General features: G+C 51.3%; 1 protein-coding gene across 1 annotated transcript; it reads right to left on the bottom strand.

The window, feature by feature from the left end:
• Positions 1–498: 498 nt before the first annotated feature.
• On the bottom strand, positions 499–24,126 carry DHRS11 (dehydrogenase/reductase 11). The gene is made up of 7 exons (NM_204507.2): positions 23,968–24,126; positions 12,351–12,560; positions 6,593–6,687; positions 6,208–6,337; positions 5,946–6,038; positions 5,060–5,125; positions 499–4,065 (listed from the first exon to the last, which is right to left on the bottom strand). Exons 1-7 carry the CDS (start codon positions 24,097–24,099, stop codon positions 4,024–4,026), a joined length of 768 nt encoding a protein of 255 aa, NP_989838.1. The 5' UTR covers positions 24,100–24,126; the 3' UTR covers positions 499–4,023.
• Positions 24,127–25,097: the final 971 nt, after the last annotated feature.

The following is a 25,097-nucleotide window of genomic DNA, read 5'->3' as shown; positions in this document are numbered from 1 at the left end:
TTGAGGGCAAAACCCTTCTCTATATCCTACCCAGACACAGTAACCACAACGTGCTTCCCCTGGCATTGCGAGAAGGGGCTCCAGAGTGCATGGGATGAGCCCCAGGTTGTCTCATGGCCATCCAAAACTTCAACGCTGCTCCAGTGGCAGAGCACTCCATATCCATCTGTCGCTTTCATAAACGAGGAGATGGCAATTGTTCCACGACAGCCTCTTCTAAAAGGCTTTTGCAGAGAGAGGTGTTTCAGTCTTCTACTCGGAAGCACTGACAGCCTTCAGAAATATGAAAGTGTTCATACAGATGGAAATTTCTTGAGTAAAATGATCTTATCCTGCTGCCCGCCAGAGCCAACTGCAGCCGTGGTTCCCCCACCCAAAATGAGAGCCGAGATGGGTCAGCAGTGCTCACAGACTGCCACGTAACATCTCCTCGAGGTACAGCAACGTGAACACAACTGATGACATTTATTACACAGGAAAAACAAGGAAAGCACAAGATGAGAAAAAACAAACATGCTTTTAATTCCACAAATGCTCTCTACCTATTTACAAGGTATCCAAAACACCTGCCTCAAATCCAGCAAGGCAGCCAAGTCAGCAACTCACTACTTATTCGCAAAAGCACTGTGTTTCAATGACAGCCAACCTGAGCCTCTGCACTTGGACAACCCGAAAGAGGACCGGACACTAAAAATGCCTTCATTTAACAACAGCAATAATCCATCCCACTTCAGCCAAGTGTGGGGGACTGAAAGGGTTCAGTATCCAAGTCTGCACAGCAGCACTGGCTCATCCCTTGCACAGTTACGGCCAAACCCAGCAGCCTACCTGGGGATTTCAGCAAAACCCTGTGGAGCACGGCTTCATTTGAACAGGGAAGGGCGAGTCCAATCTCCACAGGTTATCCATGAGACAAGTGGATGCTATTCTGCTCTAGAAAGCAATTGCAATATTTTTTCCCCCCCGTGAGGAACCAAATTTACAACCCTTCACAAAAGATAGGTTTAGCTGTGAACAGTAAAAAGGATGTTACGTTTAAACACAGACAACTATATACAACAAAAGAACTACATTGTGCCTCTTTTTGTTCTTTTTTCCTAGCTCACAATTAGAAGCCTACTAGTAAATTGCACAGGTCACTCTCCTGTCTGGGGTTTCTGAACGCCTTGGGGTCACATTGCCAATCTCATCCCCACTCAGGAAGAAAGCTCGAGGTGCCTCCAGGTCACACAGGCAGAAAGGCCGAGCACCCCGTGCTAAACCCTCTGTGGGCTGCACTTCACATGGGAAAGCAGCCAGAGGCAGGAAGTCATCTGGCAGAAAAATCATCCCCCCAAATCTCATTTGCAATGGAAAAACATAATAGATATCATTTCAAGGACGAGATGTTTTAAAGATGTGCAAGTGTTACAGTAGCTCATGGAGAAAAAACACATCCAGGGCTGCAGGTCAGCCAAGCTGCATTTGCAAGGAGTGTCTGTCCACACTGGCCCCTTTTCAAGGCCTTACATCTGCAGAGCAGAAAGATAAGCCAGGTCCTGTCTCAGCCATGCATTTCAGCAGCTGTTGAGTTTCGCACACAGTTACAGCCACCCATTCAGCCATTTCACTGCTGTTTCCCACAGCCTCACCTATTCCTCTTCCTGCTAATTTCTCAACTCTTTCTGTTTTGGCCCCCAACTTCTAGTTCAGTTGCCTTCTCTTTTTAAAGAATGGTGCACACTGCACCTGCTGAGTTTAAACAAGCTCTTGTGAAAGAAAACCTATGGAAAACACTCAGAGTTTTCATATTAAGTATAGCTGAACATCACGGGAGGGGGGGGGGGGGGGGGGGGAGGTTACAGAAAGCACAACTGTGCTTGGACCTTCCTTAGCAAAAGGCCTCTGGATTGTGCACCACAGCAGCATGGAGGCTGGAGAGTTTTTCCAGCTAGCACAGGCTTTCTCCACTGCACTGAGCATCACTGGCTGTGTGCACAGCAGGACTGGCTGCTCCTTGCAGGACACAGCCTAACTCAGTGCAGCTCTGTACCAAGAACCCACACGGTGCCACCGCTCAGCTGAGTGGAGGAGGGCAGTGCATCAGAGTAGTGCAAGACTTTGCTACGGGGCATGAGTTTCAGAGTAAATTAGAAGGCCAAATCCAGAGACAAGGTTACACGTACTTACTAGCAGAAACTGGTGACAGATGTGGGACAGAACATACCATGAGAGTGTATTTATAAAGAGAAAAAAAAAGGGGGGGGCCAAATTGCCTTTGTTTTTACCACTATGAGGGAATACTTTGCCACTTTCCCCCTTGTAGCCTTCCACGCTTGCTCACCTTTGGCACAAGGAATTCTATGCATCACGGGATTTAATTAATAATAATACTTCATATCAACACTCAGCACTTACATAGCGCTTCTCATATCCAAAGTGCTTTACAAAACAGCTTGTGAGTCCTCACAACACCCCTGTGAGGTAGGTAAGTATTATTATCCCCACTTTACAGATGGGTCAACTGAGGCAGAGAGGTAAAGCGACGTGCCCAAGGTTATACAGGGAGTTGAAATTCTTGACGTAGTGGCCCAGTTCTGGTCTCCCTCGTGGTGGTGTAACACAAATGAACTCCCACAAAGCTACACTGGCATAAGCAAAGCAATCCAAACCAAGTTTCTCTGGTTCTCAGTCCTCCGTTCAAACCAAGTGATCATCCCTTCTCCACCTACAAGGTGTTCGCCTGCCAAAGTACTACAGGAAATTCAAAGCACAGCAGGAGAGACGCTGCAGTCTTAAGGCAACACGTATGTTAACAGCGCCAAGCCAAGTTGGGCTCCATGCAGATATGTTTCTGCCACACTGTAAGAGTAAATAAAACAACTCAAGTGGTCTCCAGCTGTGCACATACCAGCTATGGGGCTAACTCCCCCCTCCCTTGAGTTAGAGTAAACCCAGAGCAAAACAACAGGGCCAGCATAGAACCAGTCGATCCAAAGCAGACCTTTCACCTACTGCTTGGTAGGCAAATGCCCCTATTAAAATCTTTTCATTTTGGACAGCTTCAGCATGGTTCATTTCACTCTCTCTCTCTCCAAGTTTGTATCTCTGCGTATAAACAAAATTCCAATATTTCCAACTTAAGAGTGATCAGCATTTAAACATCATCATACATCTTTCAAAGACCAATCAATACTTCCAAAAAGCATCAATGCATGCAAATATCAAACATACAAAAAACCAACAAGAGTGCTGGGAGATGATACCAAGGATAAAGGTGGTCACAAGACAGCACATTTAATTTTTATTAAAAATACCAAACAACTCACTCTTACTGTACCTATGCCACTTAGAAGATCATTCTAACCTGCAAAGAATACAGGTTCTTTGCCCAAAACTATTTACCTACTTTCCTAGAAAGAAAGAAACAGCAAGCACACACATTTATACCTCCTCAAACTTGGCAGGCACAATTCATATGAACGCAAAAGGAGGGTTTGGGGAGGCAGGGTGAGTTTGTACATTGGCTTTAGGGCAGTGGGACATGAGAGAAGAAAATATCACATCCATCGTTACCAAATAAGCATCAAAATGATGAGAAGAAATGTAAAAATTAAACAGATGGCATCCACTGGAAATCTCAAACCCTAAGCACATGGAAGCTGGCAAACACCTTGTGCCACTTCATCTATGTCCAGACATCAAATAAGACCAAACCAACCTTGAAAAGAAAGCAAAAAGAAGAATAAACCAGTCTGGAGACAATCTTCCACAAACCACTTCCCTGCATTAATTTCAAATACATTTTACTCTTACGCAGTTTCCAAAAGGAGTAGGGCAGAAAGAGACCCACTACTATATATATGTTTTTTAAAACTGGCTCCGTACCAGCACCAGCTGAGAGAGAGGGAGAGAAAAATAATTCTTCAAACACAATCCTTGGTACTTGAATAAAATGTTGCTAGCCAGCTGATGAAACCCCACATTGCCAGAGGGTCCCAAGTGGAGTGGATACATGGTGCTGCTCACCGTCTTCTTCATTTGCTATGATATTTGTTCCGTGGGCCTCATCTGTATATCTCCAATCTAGAAGAGACCAGCACATGATTTTGCTGCAGCACTGACATATTTTAAACCTTGCACCGTGTACTCGCATGCTGCACTGTTACCGTGGTAAGCTGCACGTAAAGGAAGTCCCTGCGACTAAAAATAAGGCTGTTTAGCTGAGATACTAAAAAGAAATATAAGTGAGTGCAACTGTTTTGCCTTTAGCAGAAAGGAAAAAAAGGGCAAAAATACACAGAAAAGAGTGTGAGATGACACTGAACTATAAAAGCTTATAATCAAGTCTTAAGTATGGTCCTGCTCAGAGGACAAAGTAGAAGCACTGCTTGCAGGCACCTCTCCACATCAGCCTCCAGGAGGACCTTTTACGCTCTTAAAGAAAGAAGGCCAGCTTCACCAGAGACAGAACCCTTCAGCTGCTGTGCTTCTAGACTGATCTAACGTCAAGATGGTTGCACCTTGCTCCAAAGGAGCAGAGATCACTAAGCATCTCGTGATCAAAGTTTGCTTTTGCAACAGCAACTCAGTCAACATCCTAAACTTTGACACCATTCTTTCTTCCTCCTGGTTCCAGCTCAAAGCTGGTCACTTATTTCTTGTTTCCCAGGAAAGAAGTCCCTCTGGCAGCACAAGCACCTTGGCAGGATCCAGCCCAACACATTTGGCAACTGGCAGAACCTGAACCAGCTATAAGACAGTCAGCAAATCTCAGACAGCACTGTCCAGAAGGGACAAGACATGCCTGTATCCCTCCCACTCCCCCTGCTTTGCATGGTTCCTCTCTGCAGTCAGAGCAATCCTGGATGGATACATGGGTGTGGGTGGCCTGAGCAGTATGGTCCCAAAGCTGCCATAAGGGAACTGTAAACAAATGGGATCACTACTAATCCCCAGCTCCACTAAGCACACAGCTGACACGGCAGCTGCAATACTGATTAGCAAATATCAGGACAGCAGTTTCTCTTTTCTCCTTTAAATATCTACAGCAGAGTCCTTCAACTCAACCACAGCTTACCTGTACATGAGGTGGGGCACTAAGGACATATATGACAGCATTAGCCATATCTTCAGCTTTGAGACACTGGGAAGACAGAAAAAACAATCTCAGACAAAGAACACCTTAAGAAAAATTAACCATGAGATCACTCCTTTCATAACCATCAACAACAAGTTTCAACAGTGTCACTGGGGCATATCAAAAAAGATGGAAGCAAGCAGGAAAAAAAGTAATCCATTAAAAAATTAATAGAGGAAGCGTCTGGTGCTGATGTTTCTCAGTTTGATGTGACTTATATGTGTCTCTGTACATATATGTACATATATGTGTCTCTGTACAATCAGACAAAGAGCAGAGACAAGAGCAGCTGCTCAGCAGAAAAGAGGGCACTATGAGGATGGGTAGAAGAGCTGCACTGGCTTACAGTGTGGCTAAGCAACTCACCAAACTGCTGGCACAGTAGCTTTGCCAGCTCAAGCACTGCCATCGTTACAAAAAGAAATGACCACAGAAGAACAAGAAATCCTGTGCCAGCTGCTTGCAGTACAACACACACTTCCTGCCCATCCTTGTGTAGGCATGTTTGCTTATTTTATTTTCTCTTTAATAAAGAGGTCACGGCCTGCAAAATTTCAAAGCTGGCTGATAATTTATTTACAGGTACATTAAAGTAAGAAAAAATAGAGAGAGTGAGAAACTAAACCTGAATGAGAATTTGCACAATGTTTAAATATTAATGCAATATCTGAGGTCTGAGTGCCAAGACTTGAGTTGGAGGATGCTGACTATTCTGGAAAGCATTATGCACCCTGCAGAAATAGCTTATTGTGCAATTAGCCAGGAGAGAGATTGTTAAACTACGATCAGAGCCACTTCTCTCTGTTCCCATATCTCCATGTCCTACCCGAATGCTCTCATAGGTTGCAGCAGCTCTCTCAGGGTCATTATCATGAAGTTTAAAAGCAAATCCCGTTTCTACCAGTCCTGGAGATATACACTGGAAAAGAGCAGAGCACATCCTAATAGGATTTGTAATTCTCCTTCAGTAAAAGAAAACCCAAAAAGAAACAAACAAAAAGAGAACCCCAGATCTCTGCCCCACAAAACTTACCAGCTCTCTGCCACCCACAAAGCCAGCAGAGAGGGAGAACTCTCCCAGTACTCACTGTAGCTCGTATATGAGTCTTTGCTTCTCTGAGTTCTTGCCTCAGCCCCTCCGTGAGGGCCGTGACTGCATACTTGGTGGCACTGTAAAAATGCACCACCGACTGTGGCACAACGCTGTGACCATTCATGCTGAGGAGAGAGCAGAAAGGAGAGTGCTGAGCAGGGAGGTATGCAGTCTTGTGAAAGAGCCAACAGCATATTTGGCCTTTGTTGTATTTAGACAAGCAGATATTTGAAAAAAAAAAGAAAAAACATTTGGAAAATCAGCCATCACAATCCTGGGAAACCCCTCAGACCCCTGGGCGACCATCAGCCCACCCGGAAAGGTGAAAGCTCCTCTGCTCTAATCCCACACGGCAGCTCCTGCGTTCCCACCTCGTGTACCTGTTAATGTTAATAATATGACCGTCATCGATGTTTCTCTCCTTCATGGACTGATAGGCCTCTCGGGTGCAGATGCTCACAGCCATCACGTTGACCTGAGGGACAAGAGAAGAGGAGACTAAGACCAGCAGCCCTGGCCCTGTGAGCCTCCCACCGCAGACCCTCCTCGCAGCAATGATTAGCATGGGGCAAATCTGCACCAACAGAGCCCTGTCCCTGTCCTACACAGCTTTACATGAGCACAGCTACACTTGCAGGTCCCAGTGCATGGCAGTTCCTAGTAACACCAACAGAGGGAAATGCACCTACACAGACCTCACTGCACACACACCCCCACAGCCTGCATTACGTTGCAACTGTGCTCAGGGCTGCAATAACAAAGGGTTTGGGCAGGGGAGGCACAGAGGTCCTGTTTTGTGAGACAGGCCTTGGCCTCTGCCAAAAACAAATAGACTTTATAGTTTTATGGGCAAGCGTGAGGCTGAGTGCAAGGTAAGAGAGCCCCAAACGCCCCACAGTCAGCAGTCCTTGCAGGAGACAAAATTATCTCGTACAGCACTGAGCACACCAGGGTTTGGAGAGCCGATAGGATGCTAGCAGTGGGTAATTAGGTCAGCTAGTTAAAGTGGAAATCCCCAGATAGTGCCTTGTCAGAGAGCCAGGCACTCCCAGGCACTGCAGACCACATGGCCAAAGAGCTTCCCATGCACAAATGAAGCCAAAGATCATGGTGTGGTCCTGGGGAGGGCCCAAGAGGGCAAGGAACCCTTGAGATATGAAAGCCACCGACCTGCCATGCTGTTTGCTGACATCCTCCTCCACTGGATAAACCAAGGAAGGAAGGAAAAGGTGATGTATCCTTTAGCACACAACCCACAGCTCTCCACGTACTTGCTCTTTGAACCACCACTGCCCAGCACACTCTGGTTCAGTTATACTCAAGTCACATCACCCCAGCAAGCTGCCACCTTTAAAGCACAGATTGACAATTTGCTGGCCATAAAACACACACTCAAAGTTTCCAGGAAAGTAGAGATATGGAAATTCCTCCACCTGCAATACAAGAGCACCAAGCACCCACAGGTGTGTGTGAGACCGATGAGCAAGCCGTGTCAGCAGTAGTGCTAACTGCTCAAGTTTATGGTGTTTTAGGTTCAGAAGAGTGGCCAAAAGGTGGAAAAGTGTTTGCGGAAGCCCTCTAGAAAGGATGAAACCCTTCCAGTGCAGGACACGCTGGCAGGCCCTATGTCATGGCATGTCACTTTTTGACCAAGCAAGCCAGGCAAGTTTAAAAGCACTGCTGTGAACTAAATATCCAGGAAGAAGTAAATTTCTGATGGATCAGAAGTCAGGTGTAACTATAAATGGGAGAAGCAGAGGGAACAAGGTCATGTGGACAGCAAATGACTGTCTACCATCTGCATAAAACTCAGAAACAAAGACTGGGGAGGGCCAGCTAGAAGTTGGTGGCACAAAAGGACACACGGCCACAAGAGAAGAACATTACTTGGGAGACTAGAAAGCAAAAGGCAAAAAGAGATGGATTTCAGAGGTGTGAATACTGAGCAGCACACTGGAAGGAGGACTGGGGGACAGCTGAAGGATCTTCAGCCATTGCTTTTGTCTTGGTCATTGTTTCCTGTTCATTAACAGAGGCTTTGCTTATGGGTTTTGGTCTTTGCATAGATAAATAGCATTCTTATCTGATCCCATGTTAACACGGAGTACCCAGGCAACACACTAAGTGAAGTAATCACCCTAATCCAAGTGCACTTTGGTTGAGCACACAGTCACTGCTAGATATCTCAGCCATCGGACCTGGAACTACAGAGATAATTCCCCAGCACCAGGTTGAAGATTTACCTTGGCTGCACAAGGAAGAAACAGAATCACAACTTTGCAGACATGTCAGCAGAAGCAGCAGCTCAGCACTGGAGCAGAGCCCAGAACAGGCAGGGCACCCGAAATCTTGTGCATTTCATAGTAAAAGTCAAGTGAAGAGCCAACTTTGAGCATTATAAAATAAAAAGTCATTTAACCCTCACCCCTTTGCTTTCCTCTCTGCCTCAAGAAGCACCGAGCCTCTCACGGGAGTGCATTGCTGCTGCAGTCACTGCCCGCTCCACTCCATCTCCGTGGGCCACTAGAGGGTAACATCAGCCTGACAGCAGGATGGAGCCGGGCTGCAGCACTGTGACTCACACCCAGCGATGCCTCCTTGCGTGGGCAGAGTTACAATGTTTTGACAACTATTGGCAAAGCAAGGTACTAATCAACAGCCACATGGGAAAGGCCAGAGCCCACACTGTAAGGCACTGCAGTGACACCAAACAACCAGCCAGAAGGCAGCTCTTCTCCTGAAAGCACCCACAGGATTTCGGTATCCCTATTCCCATTTCAAAACATAGAGCACGCACTCAGGAACCTAAAAAATACACCTGGAAAATGAGCAAGTTCTATGGCTACATCAGTTCCAGAAACAATAGAAAGGCTGCTACAAATACCTGCACAAGACACTTTTCAGCACTTGTTCCTATTTTAAGAACAAAAAGTTCAAAGGTCTCTTGGCAAAAACGGTCAATATATCTGCACTCCGAGTTCACACAGCATGCTGCACAAAGCAGCAGGTCTGCAACCATGGCAAGCTTTTGCTAATGCAACAGAAACCGAGCACTTCGCTTCCCAGAGTCAGGGCTTTTTTAAGATACCAAACTGAGCATCCCAGCTCCTAAGCACACACACAAATACAGGTTACAGAACACATATCTATGGACAGATGGTATATAAAAGCAAGAAGAACAGAGCCTCACTGGCCAGTGAATAATGCCAAGAAGAATCAAACCCATTCAGTGCCTACAGCAATGGGAGGATGTGTGCTGCAGTCCTTTGTGCTCGGAACAGTGCAAGTGGAAAGTTCAGCTTGAATTCCTGGCTGCAAAGGTCAGTAGGCAAAACGTGAAGGAGCTGCTCAGATCCCAGAGCCCCAAGTCAGTGTGTACACAGCACCGCATCGGGGACAGCCGGAGGACTTTGTTCCAGCCTGACATAAAGCACAGGCTCACAAACAAGTGGGGAGAAAAGAGGAGGGAGCTGTATATCAAAAGATGAAGGGCTTAGAATCATGTCTGAGATAAAACGCTCCCTCTCTTGCACACACTGAATTTGCTATCTGACAGCACAGCACTCAGCACTGCTCTGCAGCAGTGGAGATGTGATTTTCCTAACTTGAGGCTCCTGCAGACCGAGGAGAATAAACTCCTGGAGATTATTCCCTTTAGAACAAATACCAGACAATAAGGAACTGGAACATTAAAGAGGAGGAATAAGTAAATAAGAACACGACTTCAACTGTTGGATGTATACTGAGAGAGGAGCCTGGAAAAGAGACAGCCAGCCTCAAAGCTCATAAAAAATGCATGGAAAGAAAAATCAATTTAACAAAAAGAAAAAAATGCCTTTAATTTAGGCCCTAATGCCTCCCCAATCAATACGTTGATGGCTGTTTAGAAACTTTCCCCGGCTTGCAGCCCAGCAGCACACAGAAGCTCTCCAGCCACATCTCTAAGCACGCTGTTCGTAACACCTTTCTCCAGACTGCCTTTGGAAGAAGCCTCTCTGCTCCTGGTCAGCAGCCTGTGAAAGGTGCTGGCATTTTACCCCATTCAGACCCTCAGAGATGCAGAGCACGCAGAAGAAACGGACACGGTGAGTGCTCCCCCAGGCTGGCGTGTTGCAGCAGGGAGAGCTGTCAGTGCGGATCCCTCCCCCCCAGCCCCTGCTGCCACCCCAGGGACGTGTACATGAAGCTGAGGTGTCTCAGCCTATTCCCCAGACTAGAACAGCAAGAGCAATTCTGTCAAGCAAATGAGTGCAGACAAAGCAATGCAGATCACTTCTGGGAATAAAACATACCCCAGCATGGACTCCTAACTTGCCCCCGTGGATCTGAAGCACTGCCTCTCTGCTCCCACGCCACCCATCATCCCAAAGCAGCTCTGGAGGGTGCACACAGCAGTGCCCACAAGGAGGAGGACCCCACAGGTTCCCAAACCCCACTTCTGGCCACCACAAATACCGGCACAGAGCATATCCTACAGAGCAACCCCCTTCCAAATCCTTGCTCCCAAAAATTAGTGGAAGATGAGACCAAGGGAGCGCTCCCACCTGAGCTCCAAGGAATGGAGCACAGAGGGAAGGCAGCAGGAAAGTGCCTCATCCCTGCTCCAGCCTGCCCACTTCAGAAAGAACAAAAGGTCAGAAGAACAAAGGAAAGGGAGCATGAGGGACACAAAGCAACACACTGAAGCTTCCAGACAAGACAGGATGACAGCAACCAGGACAAGGTGCAGGCGACCCACAGGGCCAGGCTTGCAGCAAAACAACGCTGGGAAGTGCCCTGCTTTATACCAACTCAGCCTCAGCTACACTTCACTTAATTTTCTTTAAAGATTCCATGGCAACTGGGAGCAGGGAGATGCGTCGGTGCAGTGACCCGGGCTGGGCAACCCACAAAAGCCTGGCTGGGCAGACAAAGCCAAGCAGAGCCTGCTTTGGCTGCAGTCACAGCAGTGAGCAGAGCAGCCAACATCCTAACAAGAACTTAATTAGACAGAACACAGCAGCTCTCACCCCGGCAGCAGGAGTCTGAGGCCTCCGTGTGCCTGTTCTGCTTTACGCAGCCCCTGGAACTGCTGCTGGATGGAAAGCCACCAGCTGCCATGGGGCAGACAGCTCCAGGCTGGCTCTGCTTTCAGACGCAGGGGCCCCAAGCCTGTAAGTTCTAACAACTTTTCAAACAGACATCTTTTTCCTTCACTACAACAGAGCTGCTACTGCAAAGACACTGTGGTTTACTCAAAGGCACGAGTACAAATCCTGCTCCCCATGAAGATGATGCTTTCATACACAAAATATGGAGCGTACAGGGGAAACCAACCTAAAGCTGCTGCAAGGCAACAGCACACAAACATGCACATGTCCCACAGCTGTGGATGCCAGGTGTGTGCAGAGAAGGGCTTCCACACAGTGACAAGTCCCAAAAGGATGCACAGCAGCACCTCAGGGCAGCAACACCCTGAGAGAAGTGCTGCCTGTGAATGGCACGAGCCATTTGCACTGCTTCTCTGTTTGGCAGATGAAATGGGCTCACTGGCATTGAGCTTTAACCAGATTACAGGCAGAAAATGAAGCTTCAAAGACAAAAGCATTGCAGCTTTTTAAGCCAAAAAGAATCTGCCTGTTTTAAAACCCATTGCTAAAACTAACAGGATTAGCTACGAAAGCCAGTGTTTGGGATTCAATTTCCTATTCTGAGGGAAAAAAAAAAAAAAAAAAGCCAGGCTCATCACTTTGTAGAAAGACACTGATCTGAAGGAAAAATGCTACTGAAGGTATTGAATGTTTTCATGCTCCCGGGTGAAGGCGTGTGGCTCAGCACTACACGATGCCTTTCCACCTCCTGCCCAGCCAGCACAAAGCCAAGTCAGGGCCAGAGGGGGAGTGGTCCTCAGCTCCATGCACAAAATAGATGGGTACAACGGTGCTGGTGAGTGAGAGAAACTAATCTATGCAATCTAGATAAGCTGAGCATAGTTTAGACAAGTGGAAAGTCAATGGGAAAGTGATGCCATTTAAAAATAAAAAATGGAAATGTGAACAAATACTTTCTGGTCCCTTCACCTACTCCCCACAGTCGGCTGTTTGGGGATCCCAGGCCACTGCTCACACGCAGCTCCTGCTCTCCCATGGCACTACTCACGTCTATCATTGTCCGCCAGCCTTCTGTCTTCCCTGAGAGCAGAGGCTCCGGGCGAGCCAGCCCTGCGTTGTTGATGCACACATCAACTCCCTGGTGAAGGGTCTTGATGGCAGAGAACATGGACAGGATCTCCTCTTCATTGGAGAGATCACACTTGTACGGAATGAGGGTCCCAGGGTAGCCGGCACTCTGGCATTCAGCTGCCAATTTCTGAGGAAGAGAGAAAGGAAGAAAACATCCATCAGCTTTCTCTGTTTGGAGACAGGAGAGCAGGGCTGCTTTTTGCTGCTTGGTAGCAGCGATTATGTACTTGCATGAGAGCAGTACCAAAGAACTGCAAACAATACCGAGGCATAATGTTTGCAGCACATCCAAGCACGGCACACTGCGAGCCTCACAGTGCAATGAGAACAACAGGGGCTACAGTTTATCCCTACAACCTCAGAGGGCTGCAAGCTCAGCCTGATGCAGTCTTCCTCGTGGCCTGTGCTGCTGCACAAAGTGCGTGGCGTCCCAGCAACAGAGCTCAGCCTACTACAAATGAATGCTTGTAGATCGTAGCCTTACATTGGCTTTAATGCGCTCAGCTATTTCTTTCAAAGAAGGAGCACTCCTGTGCTGCCCACCACGCCAAGCCGTACAGCTCGAGCTGAGCAGGTGCTGGCAAACCACCAGCAAATGCTGCTGTGGGACCAGGCTGACGTGCTGCAGGGCTGTGGCACCGCCGAGGGGATGAAGGACACAGCAACCACCTGCCTTGCAATTCCTCATCAGCCATTACCAACAGTTATCCCAAGCCTCCGGATCTCGTATCAGACACAAGGCGAACGAAAGGCCGAGCGCCGCTGACACCCCGTGCTAACGGTGCAGCCAAACCCTCCGCACGACGCCCCTTCCCCCGACGCTAACGAGAGCAGCGCCTCAGCTCTGATGTGTCACATTGCAGACAGTGACAGCTTCCAGCGCGGCGGGGCCACGTGATGTCTGGGATGCACAGGGATGGACTGCGGCTACAGACGTCCACCGCATCACTCCAACTGCGCCGCCCGCAGCGCTGCCCCCAACGTGACACTTCAGTGGGTGCAGTGAAGCTCTGCTGCTGCCGGGGGCGGCTGTGCGACCCCCCCCCCCCCCCCCAAGGTGACTGACTGCAACCCGCTGCGCTCAGCGGAGCGAGGCCCGGCCCAGGCCTGCATGCTGTGAGGTGCTGGGCCAGAGCGATCCCCAGATCCCAGAACAAACATCAGACAGAAGAAATAATAACACGGATCATGAGGGAAACCGGGAGAAAAGTCAGACGGGTATCGGCTCACTCTGAGGCGGGACGGAAAGTTGGTCAGATGTCACCGTGTCCGAAAAGGGGGCAAAAGCCACCTGCAGGTGTGAGCTGACTCCCAGCATCGAGCCCTGTAATGTTCTCTTGACCCTGGCCCTTCCACAGGCTCTTTTTGGCCCTCACAGCAAAGTTTTACCACAGCACCCTCCCCCCCAGCACTCAGAGCACACCGCTTTTATGGCTCCGAGGCAAAGAGCTCCGCTCGGTAAATGATTTTCAGCCTTTCTCAACCCCTAAGACCGAGGCAGAGCTGATGCAAGCTCCCGACTGCAAGTTTAAGCCCCCCCTGGTTTGCCTCGCCCGGCATTCAGCAGCAGACTGCAGGTGGCCACGGGTCTCAGACCACAAGCAGAAACCATCCTGAGCCTAAAGATCTGCTCCCGCAGCCGCTGCCCCTCCGGTACAGCTCAGCGAAGGCACTGCAGCAGCGCAGGAATCATTACTGTTGTCACAGCACCAAGCCAGGAGAGGACGGGCACAACGAGTTCAGTCGGAGATCGATGCATCCCAACAGCATCTCGCTCTCAGGAGAGCTCTGCTGCGGCTGAGCTCAGCACTATTTCTGCCCAGCAGAGAACAAAGGTGCCCCCAGGACCAAACCAACCCCCTCACCCCGTCAGGGCTGGTTTCACCTTGCTGTATGGGCAATATTGTTGGCTGGTCACGTCTGAAATATATACGTATTTTTAAAGATCAAAGCGCACCCTTCAGGAAACAGTTTGGGGAAAATCTGCAGGAGTGACATTCAGGGAATTAAAAGCAGAACGAAGGGCTGCTGGAGGATGCTGAAGTACTGCAGGGATAAGGCCGTGCTCCTGCAAACTCACAGGTGGGGAAAACTGGGCAAGGCTGCCCTCCATCACATCCTTCATAACCTGCAGGTGAGGCAGAGTGCAGCCAAACCCAGCCCTGCTGCAGACACCCCCCCCCCCCCCCCCCCCCATAGTCACAGCAATGATTTTAAAAGATAAATACAAGCACGAGGGATCCAAGTGAACCCCCCCCCCCCCCCCAAGAGGACTTGTGCCAGGGGAGCTGGCTGGAAGGAGACAGGGCCCAGGGACACAGCCAGGGAAGGCCAGACAAGCTCATCTGTGGCCCAGAGGGAGCTGCCATGTTCAATATCTCAGTTTCCATGTTCAGCTGTCACTTTCTGCTACTCGGTGCAGCTCTCAGAGCAGCTCCTGGACGGAGGCAGGAGGGGCCCATACACCACATGCCATAGCACAGAGGCACGTAAAGGAGCTGCTACCCATCCTGCATGCCTCTCCTCAGCTCAGCTCAGATACACCACCAGAAAGCACTGCCTCACTCACAGGAAGGCTCCCCTGCCACCATCGACCACAGAAAGCTGCCCACAAACGGCTCCCCAGATCCTGCTTTTCCTGCCTGGTTTCTCACCACCTCAAAGGGGAATCAGCACGGATCCTTTCATCTCTCAGCCCGTACTCGTGCTAACAAATTCCCTTTGAAAACGCAGCGCCGAGCAGCGCTGACACCAGGCTGAGCTGAATGTGCTGCACACGACTCCAGATAAAGCCATCACGGGCTCTTCAAAGGAACATCAACCACTGCTCAGTTTGTAGACACACGTAAAGGCAGCCTCTTAATTAGGGAGCCTGCAGATTTATGTTTTTCCCGAGCAATGGTTAAACCCCTCCATGAATGCTCGTCCCACTTAAAGAAAGCCGCATGTGCAAAGAAGAAAAAAAGAAATAAGGGCTGTTTTCCCAGATTCCAGAAGCAGCTTGAGAGCCAGGGGGAATCACAGCACCAGCCCAGCCCAGAGCCAGCACCTCTGGCAGCCCGAGGGGAAGCTCTGCAATGAGACCCACCAGCTCTGCACCACGCCGCTTCCACCTGCCTGGAGCTGGGTCTGCTGGCACTGCTCAGCCCAAGATGAGACAACAAAGGAATAATAATTACAGCCTAGGTTACGCTTAACTGAGAGTCACCCATCAGCACTGATGCAAGCCCCCCCCCTCTAATTCTGGTGCACACGCAGTTCCAGGCGGTGTTCACGGAGTTTCCAGCCACCTGGGGAAGGTCAGCTTTCTGCTCTGGGCATCTGAATTCACAGTGGGGAACAGCGAGCCAAAATGGCAGCATGCACGTGAGTGGCACAGGCCACAACACACCTCCTGCTCACAGCCCAATTTCTCCATTGACACCACCGTGATTCATCTCAATCCTAGCAGTGCTGAACGAAGGAGTGAGCAAATGCATAAGGCACCCAACACCTACACACAAGTGGGACAGAGAAGAATCTCTGGTCGTGATGTTTACCGTGCATTATTCAGCTGTCTGCTTTGAAGGGCTGAAAGGATGCCTCACACTTAACGGATGATTTCCAGACGCCAGGACTCCGTTTGCTCTTCCAAGGGTTAACACTCTGTGCACAAGACACTCACAGAGGGCACAGCACCACGCATTTACATTCAGTGCTGGTGATGTGGCTCTGCAAAACTAATTGATATAAACATTTCAGGGGAGGCAAAAAAGTAAAGAGTCACATCGGGCTTTATTTGGCAAACCATCCTATTAACTTCAGACACATTTAGTTCAGAGAGATTAAAGCCAGCAGAAACCATTAGGTAATTTTTAATCTGAGCTGCCACTCATCACAGGTGCTCACATCCTGCTGATTCAGCCTATGCTTAAACACGGAGCTGTACCAAGAAACCAACTGGAAAGAAACTGAAGTCACCCCAATTACAATTGCTATCTAAAGGAAATGAAGGAGAAAAAAGCCTAATGAACAGCACCACAGTTCTAAAAGAAAAGTGGGGGCTTAAAAATCCTTTCATTTTACTGATTGGCAAGTTTGAGGTTTCTTTCAATTAAGTTTTAATACCAGTGCAACAGCGAATAGTGCATAAGGCTGGGGTTTATTCCAGCCACTCCCATGGAGCATTCAGTGACCACCGGCAGGACTCAGAGCTCTGTTTCCTTCTCTGCAGAAGGGAGATAATCACACTGAGTCCCCCCAGGAGCAGCCGGGGACCTGGGGGCTTTCTGCCTGTGTATGATCAGTACTTCAGATTTCTTCCAGCTCCCTTTGTATGGCGTCAGGTCCCCAGACAGGGCCTCCACAGGAGTCTGAAAGGACTTTCTAAATGAATAAGATGGTAAAGTGATTCTCCTTCCCTCTCTTGAGCTTTAAATCAATGCTTTTTACTCACTGTTTGCAAATTGCTGCTCCTCGGCTCAGATCCTCCTCTGTTCCAAAACAAGGCAGAGTGGTGGGGATAGGAAAGCATGGAAAACAGGGTTCAAATGGAAAAGCAAACATGCAGTGCTCAGCTGGGGGCACCAGTAGGAAAACCTGCGAAGGAGTAAGCATTAGCACTGGTTTCACACTGTTTGCCTGAGGTGCATCTGAAGCACAGACTGTTTAATCAGGGAGACTGAATTGTTTTTATGCTGCTCCAGAAACTCTCAGCACTGTCAAAGGGAGAAACCTGGAGAAAATTGAGGTCCCCGCATGTATTCTCTCACCCCTCATCATTCTAAATGTACTTAGTTTGCAGACCTTGCAAAGACAAAGGCGACACACAAAATCAGCACACGTTCCATAAATAATGCCAACAGATCCCACTTTATACAAGAAAAGGGAATACAACCCTGGGAAATTTCTTGGACACCTCTGACACTTCCCAGCTCCCAGCAGTGAGAAACGATGCGGATGGGCACCCAGGGGGCACAGAGGCAGCACGGGAGGCAGCGTGCCCTCCATCAGCACCAAGTGACACCTCAGCATCTCATGCTGGATGCTACCCAAGCTCTGCAGCTGGACCGGGAGCAGCACCTGCCTTTGGGCCGCACAACGAGCCCGTCCCATGACCACTGTCTCCTGTCCACGGGTGGGATGTGGCCCAAGCATCCAGCTGGCTTCAGCTCAGGAATTTCAGCCAGGTTCCCAGGGAAATAAGCATCCGGTTGTGCAGTCATGTCCTCCTCGTGCTATTAGTTGTCCCTCCCAGAGGGCTGAGAGCTGTGCTGCTCTTTCTCTGAGCCCTCTCTGCTCCCTGTACCTTCCAGCAGCTCAGCACTCAAGACATTTTTTCCAAACTCACTTAATTTTACGTTGCTGGTGTTGCACACACAAGCCAAATCGCTGCACTTCCATCGCCCTGGCAGCTCCTGCTACCTGAAGGCATTCCAACAACTGCTCCTTACGTCAAGGCTGAAGGCACTCTTTTTGGTGCTTGCTCAGCTCACATTGCCACAGACGGGAGCAGAGGAGGAGGAGAAGCACTGCCGCTACTATGACAGCTCATTAGAGCAATATTCCTTGCTTATTCTGAGCTATGACTATCCTAAAACGAGCGTGGTGGGTGCCTGCCCACTTCTCAGCTCCAGAACGCACACAGCAGGTTCCCATGCAGCCGGGCACGTGGATGTTTTCCTCCCTCAGCGCTCCCACGCCCTCGCAAAGGCTGCAGCTGCTGTCCCACAGCCGCTCCGGCCCCCAGCAGCCCTCAGAGGGGGGTTGTGTGGGGGGTGGGAGGGGGCCGTGCCTCCCCGCATGCAGAGTGACAGCTCATGTATCTTGCTGCATCGCCGCCCGCTCCAGCGCGCATTGCCAAGGCAACCTGCGCACACGTGGCCGCGCCCAGCAGATAACAGCACACATCTCCGTGCCACGTGCTTTGTAACCAAATGCATGGCTGTGTTTGTGCAGGAGATGCGGGAGCACCCACAAGGGCAGCAGGCGTCTGTCCTCATCTCTGCCACAAGCTCTCCTGGGGCTTTCCTGCTCCCAGCCCTGCTTTCCACACCTGAGGGACGCTGAAGCAGCCCTGGATACCCCACGGTGCACTCTGAGCTCCTCACACAGGCAATCAGCTCAAGGAAAACCTGAGCACACCTCACTCCTTTGGGAGGAAAGCAGCCAAGGAACTGCCCAGGGCCGGGCCAAAACTCACCCCTCGCTACCACAAAGCAGCAGCACATCCCTGCTGCAGCACCCCACAGCCAGCCTCCCACCTTCAGTGCTCCATGGCCCAATTTGTTCTCCAGTTTCCAGCCAGCAGTGCTGGGTGTTTGCCCACACACCGCTGGGAGGGCCGGGCAGGAGCCGCGCTCTCCACGCCTTTATCTGTCTCATCAGCTCCTGCTCTGCACCTGTGTAATCCTGACCGAATCCTCTTCTGAAAAGAAAGATTAGCACACGCTTGCAGAGCAGCAGGCCTTCCCTCACAGGCTCTCTGATACCCCCCAGCAGCAAAACTCAGGTGCAGGTCCCGAACTGCGGCACGCTTCGGATTTACAGCCCAGAGATGAAGGCTCGGGCACACTGCAACACGAGCAGCGGGGACAGCGTGGCTGTGGGTGCCACACACTGCGACCGACGGCCTGCAGGGCCGCCTGCATGACGCCAGGCACCGGGCACGGCGGGATCAGCACGGGCGCATCCACAGCGCTGCTAATCCCGAGCTAAGCCGCCAGCACCAGCAGGGCTGCAGCTGATTCGCGTGAGCGCAGCAGAGAGCAAAGTCTGGCGAGCAGAGCCAGAGCGCAGGTCCTGTGCTTCCACTGCCACTCTCATCCCATTTCACGCCATGCAATAAGACTGAGCTTTAAATCCATGCAGGACCGACCAGGATGAGCAATAGCATCGGCTGGGAAATGAGCAGCAGCACTCCTCGCAGGGACGCTGGCAGGAGCTGGGGTTAAGTCCTCAGTGCCCCCGTACCTCTGCAGAGCTTTGCCCATTAACAAACCCCAGCACACAGAACACACAATGAGACGATTCCAAATCACGTTAAGGGGGAGGGAGGATGAATGGAAGCAGGTTTAAAGCAACCCTTCCCCCACACACCTCACAGATGGGGAAAGCCATCAGACAGCTGAGCATTCATTCCCACTGCACAGAGCAGCGGTTATGGGATCTCCCGTTTTATCAGGAAAGGACCTGGTCAGGGACGAGAGGCAATGACAGCACCTGGGAGGCCTCGAGCACCCAGCACAGCGACCACTGCCCTTCCAGAGGCCAAGGAGATTCTGAAGGTCATTCATTCACAAGCAGAATCTGCCTTGGGATTATCCTGCTGAGACCTGCAACCGCTGCCTTAAAAATAACTGATGGTCCCCTCACGTCCCCACAGCTCAGCCAGGCCGTGCCGAGGGCCCCATGACCCCTAGGGATGGATGGGACATGCACAGCTTGGCCCAACATCCATGGTGCAGTGCCACAGCACGGGGCCTGCTGGAACCAGGCAACCTCCTGCCACCCATGGGGACTCACACGCAACATAACGCTGTTCCACACTCACCTGCTATGAAACAACTCGGCCTTTACATCAATTGCCTGAGAGCACCACGAGCATCCCTCACAGCCCAGGCTGGAGCCCAGCCAGTGTGCAATGGCTGCAGGGGACGAGTGGTGTGGCTGTCCCTTCCCCCTCCCACGCAGACATGAAGGGAGCACTCGCCTCCTCAGGGGCCGGGCTGCTCCAGCCTGCAAGCAACAGCACAGCTTATCAAAGGCTATTTCTTGAGCAAGATCTAACCTTGAGGACGCAGTCCCCGGTTATAAATGTTACCTTTGATCAATAACTGTCACAAATGCATTAGAATCAATCAGTTAAACCTTGTAATTTAAGCAACATTTATTGCTTCCTGCACAGCTCTATCTCCTCCTCAACGACAACCACCACATGATATCCATCACTAAATCTCTCCGGTGCTCTCCAAAGCAGTGGCAGCCCCACAGCACGCAGGGCTCGCTCCCTGCAGGCACAGCTTGTCCCACTGCAGCTCACACCTCCCTGCACTCCCAGAGCACCAGGGCACGTCCAGAGCTGCTCTCAGGCCAGGAGATGTGCGATGAAGGCACCACCAGGGATGCGCTGCCTTTGGTCCATGGGACGTTGCAGCTCACGCTGCAGCCCCAGCTGGTGGGTGAGATAACAGCGACCACAGACGGGGAGCAGCTTCATCTGCAAGAAGCTCTGGGCTAATTCATGGAGCACTTAAGCTCACTTCTGACTTGAAACGCACAGATAAGAGTTGAGAGCGCTCCGTAAGCCCACGTACCAAGAAGTCTGTGGCAGCTGCTAACACCTCCGGGCTTTGCACTTCGAGCAAGCTTTCAAATTATCTTCCGGCGTGCAGGAATGAAGTAAAACCATTTTAATTGTATTTTGCTCCTCGAAGTCCGACTGCAGCCCGAGAGCCACCGCCGCTGGCCCACACACTGCGCCGCGGAGCGACACAATGAGCGCAAACAAAGGGCCGTTGTGGGGAACCGGCCGGGCTGAGCGCTGCGTGAGGGCTGCCCAGGGGGTCAGCGCTGCAGTTCAAACACACAGGCAGACAGGGGAAGAGAGCTGTCACCATGCCTGCCCAGATAATGGGGGGGATGGAGAGGAAAATCAGTCAAACCCAGTTCGGAAAGAAGAGGCAATGCCACAGCACGGCGCTGGGGTCCATCTGAGCTCCTCTGCGTGGCACAGAACAAGGCTGCTGCAGTGCCCGTCAGCTGGTGACAATCAGAAGTCAAACAAGGAGTGCTGGAGTCACGACACAGGCTTAATACCAGAACCACAGCTCTGCAATTCGCTCCTTATCTTGCCTCGAGCCCTTATCTGATTTTCCAAGAGATTAAGAAATCTTGACATAGTATTTATTGCCCGCATTAAACTCCCCATGAGCCTGCATACTCTTTCAGTCGTTTACAGCAGGCTGTAAAGCCACCATGTAGTGGTTCCTGCAACCTCACCTTGAAATGGATGACTCCAGTGCACAACACTGAAAACAACTTATGCTCGTTATTACAAAGTGAGCACCATATCCCTGTTTTTCAATCGTACCACTTGCACTCCTCCCCCCTCAAGATGTCTTGTTTTATTTCTTTTGGGTGCACTCTCCCATGCATTGCTATTTACAGCAGTATTTAGTGAACTATTCCATCTTAAGAGAGCAAAAAGACCTGTCCTGCAGCACCTACCGCTGAGGTGCTCCAGCCCCCTTGTGTCCACATCACACAGCACTGAGCTCTCAGCTCCCCAACACCACTCTGGTCCTCCCACTGCCCTGCAGCCCCACACCACTCCATCCTGCCCTTTGTGGCCAAAGCCCTCCTAGAAGCAGCACACCCTCCCCATCCCACCTCAGCTCCTGCCAGGACGCCTTCCTAGACTGTGCCCACAAACAACAGCTTGGAGAACAGCAGCCAGAGGTAACAGATGAGTGTATTTCATGGTTACACAATAACTAATTGAGGGAAGGGAACAACACTCTCATTTACATCCTACTGCTCCATGTGCCCAAAGCCCATCCACAGGCAACAGCCTCATGGGTTGGGCTCCTCCACATCGCCCACGCTCTCTGAGATAGTCAGTACACACACATCCAAAGTCCCAAGTCCCCCTCTGGGCTCAAATCTGAGACCTGAACATCTCCAAGGAGAAAAAATAAGGCAAAGCTCCTGGAGAAAAGCTGGGTTATCACAGATATCTCCCAGAGGTGCAGCGTGAAGCCCCACCTGCAGCAGGGTGAGGGATGGAGCCGTTCTGCTGTGACCCTGGGCCACCCCGAGCTCCAGCCCCATCCAGCACGCAGCACCTCTGGCATTTTCCTCCTCATTAAGGACACACAGTGCACGTAAATAAAACCAGAATAGCAATGGAGCAAAACACAGCCCAGACACCTACCAAAACACACGGCTGCAAACACGAGTCGGTCCTCAGAGAGCCTAGGAGAAAGAACCAACCAGGGCCAACCACGAGCCGCACTGTTTAATTCAAGCACTTGACAGATGATAGCAGCAAGAGGTGAGTGCTCAGCGCTGCTCAGCACAGTCGTGTACTGAAACAACCCCGGGAGAACACCCATCACACGACTGCGTGTGTGCAGCACCCAGCGGCTGGGAGATGCCAAGGAAAGCAATCCCAGAGGACAGCTCAGGAGGTTCCATCATACGTTTCATCCCCCCTGCAAGCGGCGTGCGTCCTTCTGACCGATGAACAACAGAAGTTCTCTTCTTCAGAGCATTACCCTTTTTTAGCCCCACCGGCAGCTTTGTTTCTTGGGGTCTCCCGGGCAATCCATTCACGGCGTGGTCGGCTGTGCAGAGCAGGACCTTCCCAATGGGCCGGGGCAGCAGAAGTGCTGCGTCTGCACAGAGTGGCCCCGCACTGCCCACAGCTCCGCACTGCCCGCAGAGCTGTGTGAGCCCTCCCACGGCCCCATCCGGCCCTGAGTTGTCAGATCCGAGTTTCCCATGCAACGCAAACAAGCAAAAAAGAAAAGAAACAACCTCGAAAGAAAAAAGATAAAAAAAAGAAAAAAGATAAAAAAAGGAAAAAAAGAAAAAAAAAGAAAAAAGAAAAAAAAGAAAAAAGAAAAAAAAGAAAAAAGAAAAAAAAGAAAAAAGAAAAAAAAGAAAAAAGAAAAAAAAGAAAAAAGAAAAAAAAGAAAAAAGAAAAAAGAAAAAAAGAAAAAAGAAAAAAAGAGAAAAAAGAAAAAAAAGAAAAAAAAGAAAAAAAAGAAAAAAAAGAAAAAAAAGAAAAAAAAGAAAAAAAAGAAAAAAAAAGAAAAAAAAGAAAAAAAAGAAGCAGCGCTTTCTCAAACCTCAGAAGGCGGCACGGGGGCCCGTTTGCTTCGCAGATCTTTTCCACAGCCCCCGGACGCACCAACACGGGATGCGCCCTCCGCGCCCAGCAGCGCGGCACAGAGCAGCTCTGAGGAGAGCGCGCTCAGCTCCGCTCAGCCCCCATCCGAACGGCTGCGGTTTCGCTCTCGCAGCCGCACAGCGATGCCCACAGGTGCCCCCGAAGCGCGCCCGGCCCCGGGAGGTCTCCCTCCCCCCTGAGGCAGCGCGTGAGCTCCGCGAGTCGGCACTCGGGATGCTCTGTGGAGAAGCGAAGGACGCGTTAAGGGCCGAAGTCTTTTAACGTTAACGAAGCGCGTGAAACCCTCCGAGCGCCGCTTCGCGTGTCCTTGAACGCTCCCCGGCCCAGACCGCTCCCTGCAGGGTGAGCCCGCCCGGACAGACGCGGCTCGCGGAACAGAACCGGACCCGCCGTTCGGACCGCTCCTATCGCACCACAACGGGAGCCCCCACACCCCCAGCCCCGCCGAGGCACCGTTCCGAGGGCGCTTCCCCCGCCCCGTCCGGTCCCGCCGGCACAGGCCGGGCCTCGCGGGGCGGCACGGCCGGAGCGCGCGCGGAGCCGCTGAGGAGAAGGAGCGGAGCCGCCGATCGCCCCCCCCCGGGCCCAAGGAACCTCCGCGCCCCTCCCGCAGCCGAACCCCCCGGCCCCGCCCCGGTACCTCGATCTTGTCCACGCTGCGGGCGCACCCCACCACCTTCATGCCGTGCTGCACCAGCGCCCGCGCCACGGCCGCGCCGATGCCCACCGAGGCGCCGGTGACCAACGCCACGCGCCCGGTCCACCGCTCCATGGCCGCGCCGCCGCCGCCACCGCGCACAATGCGCCGCCCGCCGCGCCGCGCGCCACGCCCCCGCGCCGTGACCGCGCCCCCCCGCCTGCTCACGCCCGCTGGCCGCGCCCCCTCCCTTTGGCCACGCCCCGCGCTGCACGCACCGAGTTCGTCCGGGCTCAGCCGCAGCGGTTCCGCCGTCCGTCGGGGCTGTGCGGTGAGGGACCCTTCGGGATCTGCCAAAAGAAAAGAAAAGGAGAGCAAAGGATGCGGGTGCTACAAAGAAGTCTAAAGAACCCTGGAAAGATACCGCAGCCAGAAGGGCGAGCGCGGCCTTTCGAACAAAACCCAACCAGCGGCACGAGAGGGCTGTGCGGTGAGCCGCGCGATGCCCGACAGGCGGCCGGGAGCTGCACAGACCAACGCCGCTCCGCCGTGCCGGGCTGCGGGGAACGAGAGAGAGCGCACCGGGCTGCCGCCGGGCCGCAGGAAGCGGCTTTCCCAGCTGTCAGCAGCCGCTGTTGCCGACACCTCAGCAGCAGCACATTCAGATACAACCACCCTACCTATTTAGTAGCTTATTTCCCCCCCTCTCTTAACGTTTAGTTGCATATCTGAGCTAACAGCGGGCCTGGCTGCCGACAGCTTTGAAAAAAGTCACAAACTGAAGCCCATACATGAGCGTATTTCCACATCCCATGTTCTAACACAGCCAAAGAGCAGCCCCGTGTCACTGAGTAGTAACAGTACAGTGCAAACTGCTGAGGTTCATTATGCTGAATACATTTGCGTCTCCATTTCAGTCTCAAACGCAGCTGTAATGTTTAGAATAGCAGCACAAGAAATACCCCCCAGCTCCCCCCAACACACCTCTCCCACGTTCCCTACCTTTGCCACCTGTCACATCATCCTCCTGCACACGAGTCAGGCCACTACATACTATAGCAATAAGAACAAGACAGGGTTGAAAAGTTGATGGCAAAGCACTCACATTTTGTCTTCAGAACAGAGCTCCTTAT

The sequence above is a fragment of the Gallus gallus genome, chromosome 19 (assembly GCF_016699485.2).
Source record: "Gallus gallus isolate bGalGal1 chromosome 19, bGalGal1.mat.broiler.GRCg7b, whole genome shotgun sequence".
NCBI classification, from domain to species: Eukaryota; Metazoa; Chordata; class Aves; order Galliformes; family Phasianidae; genus Gallus; species Gallus gallus.
The sequence above is the reverse complement of the archived record's forward strand: the minus strand, read 5'-3'. Positions and strand labels throughout refer to the sequence as shown.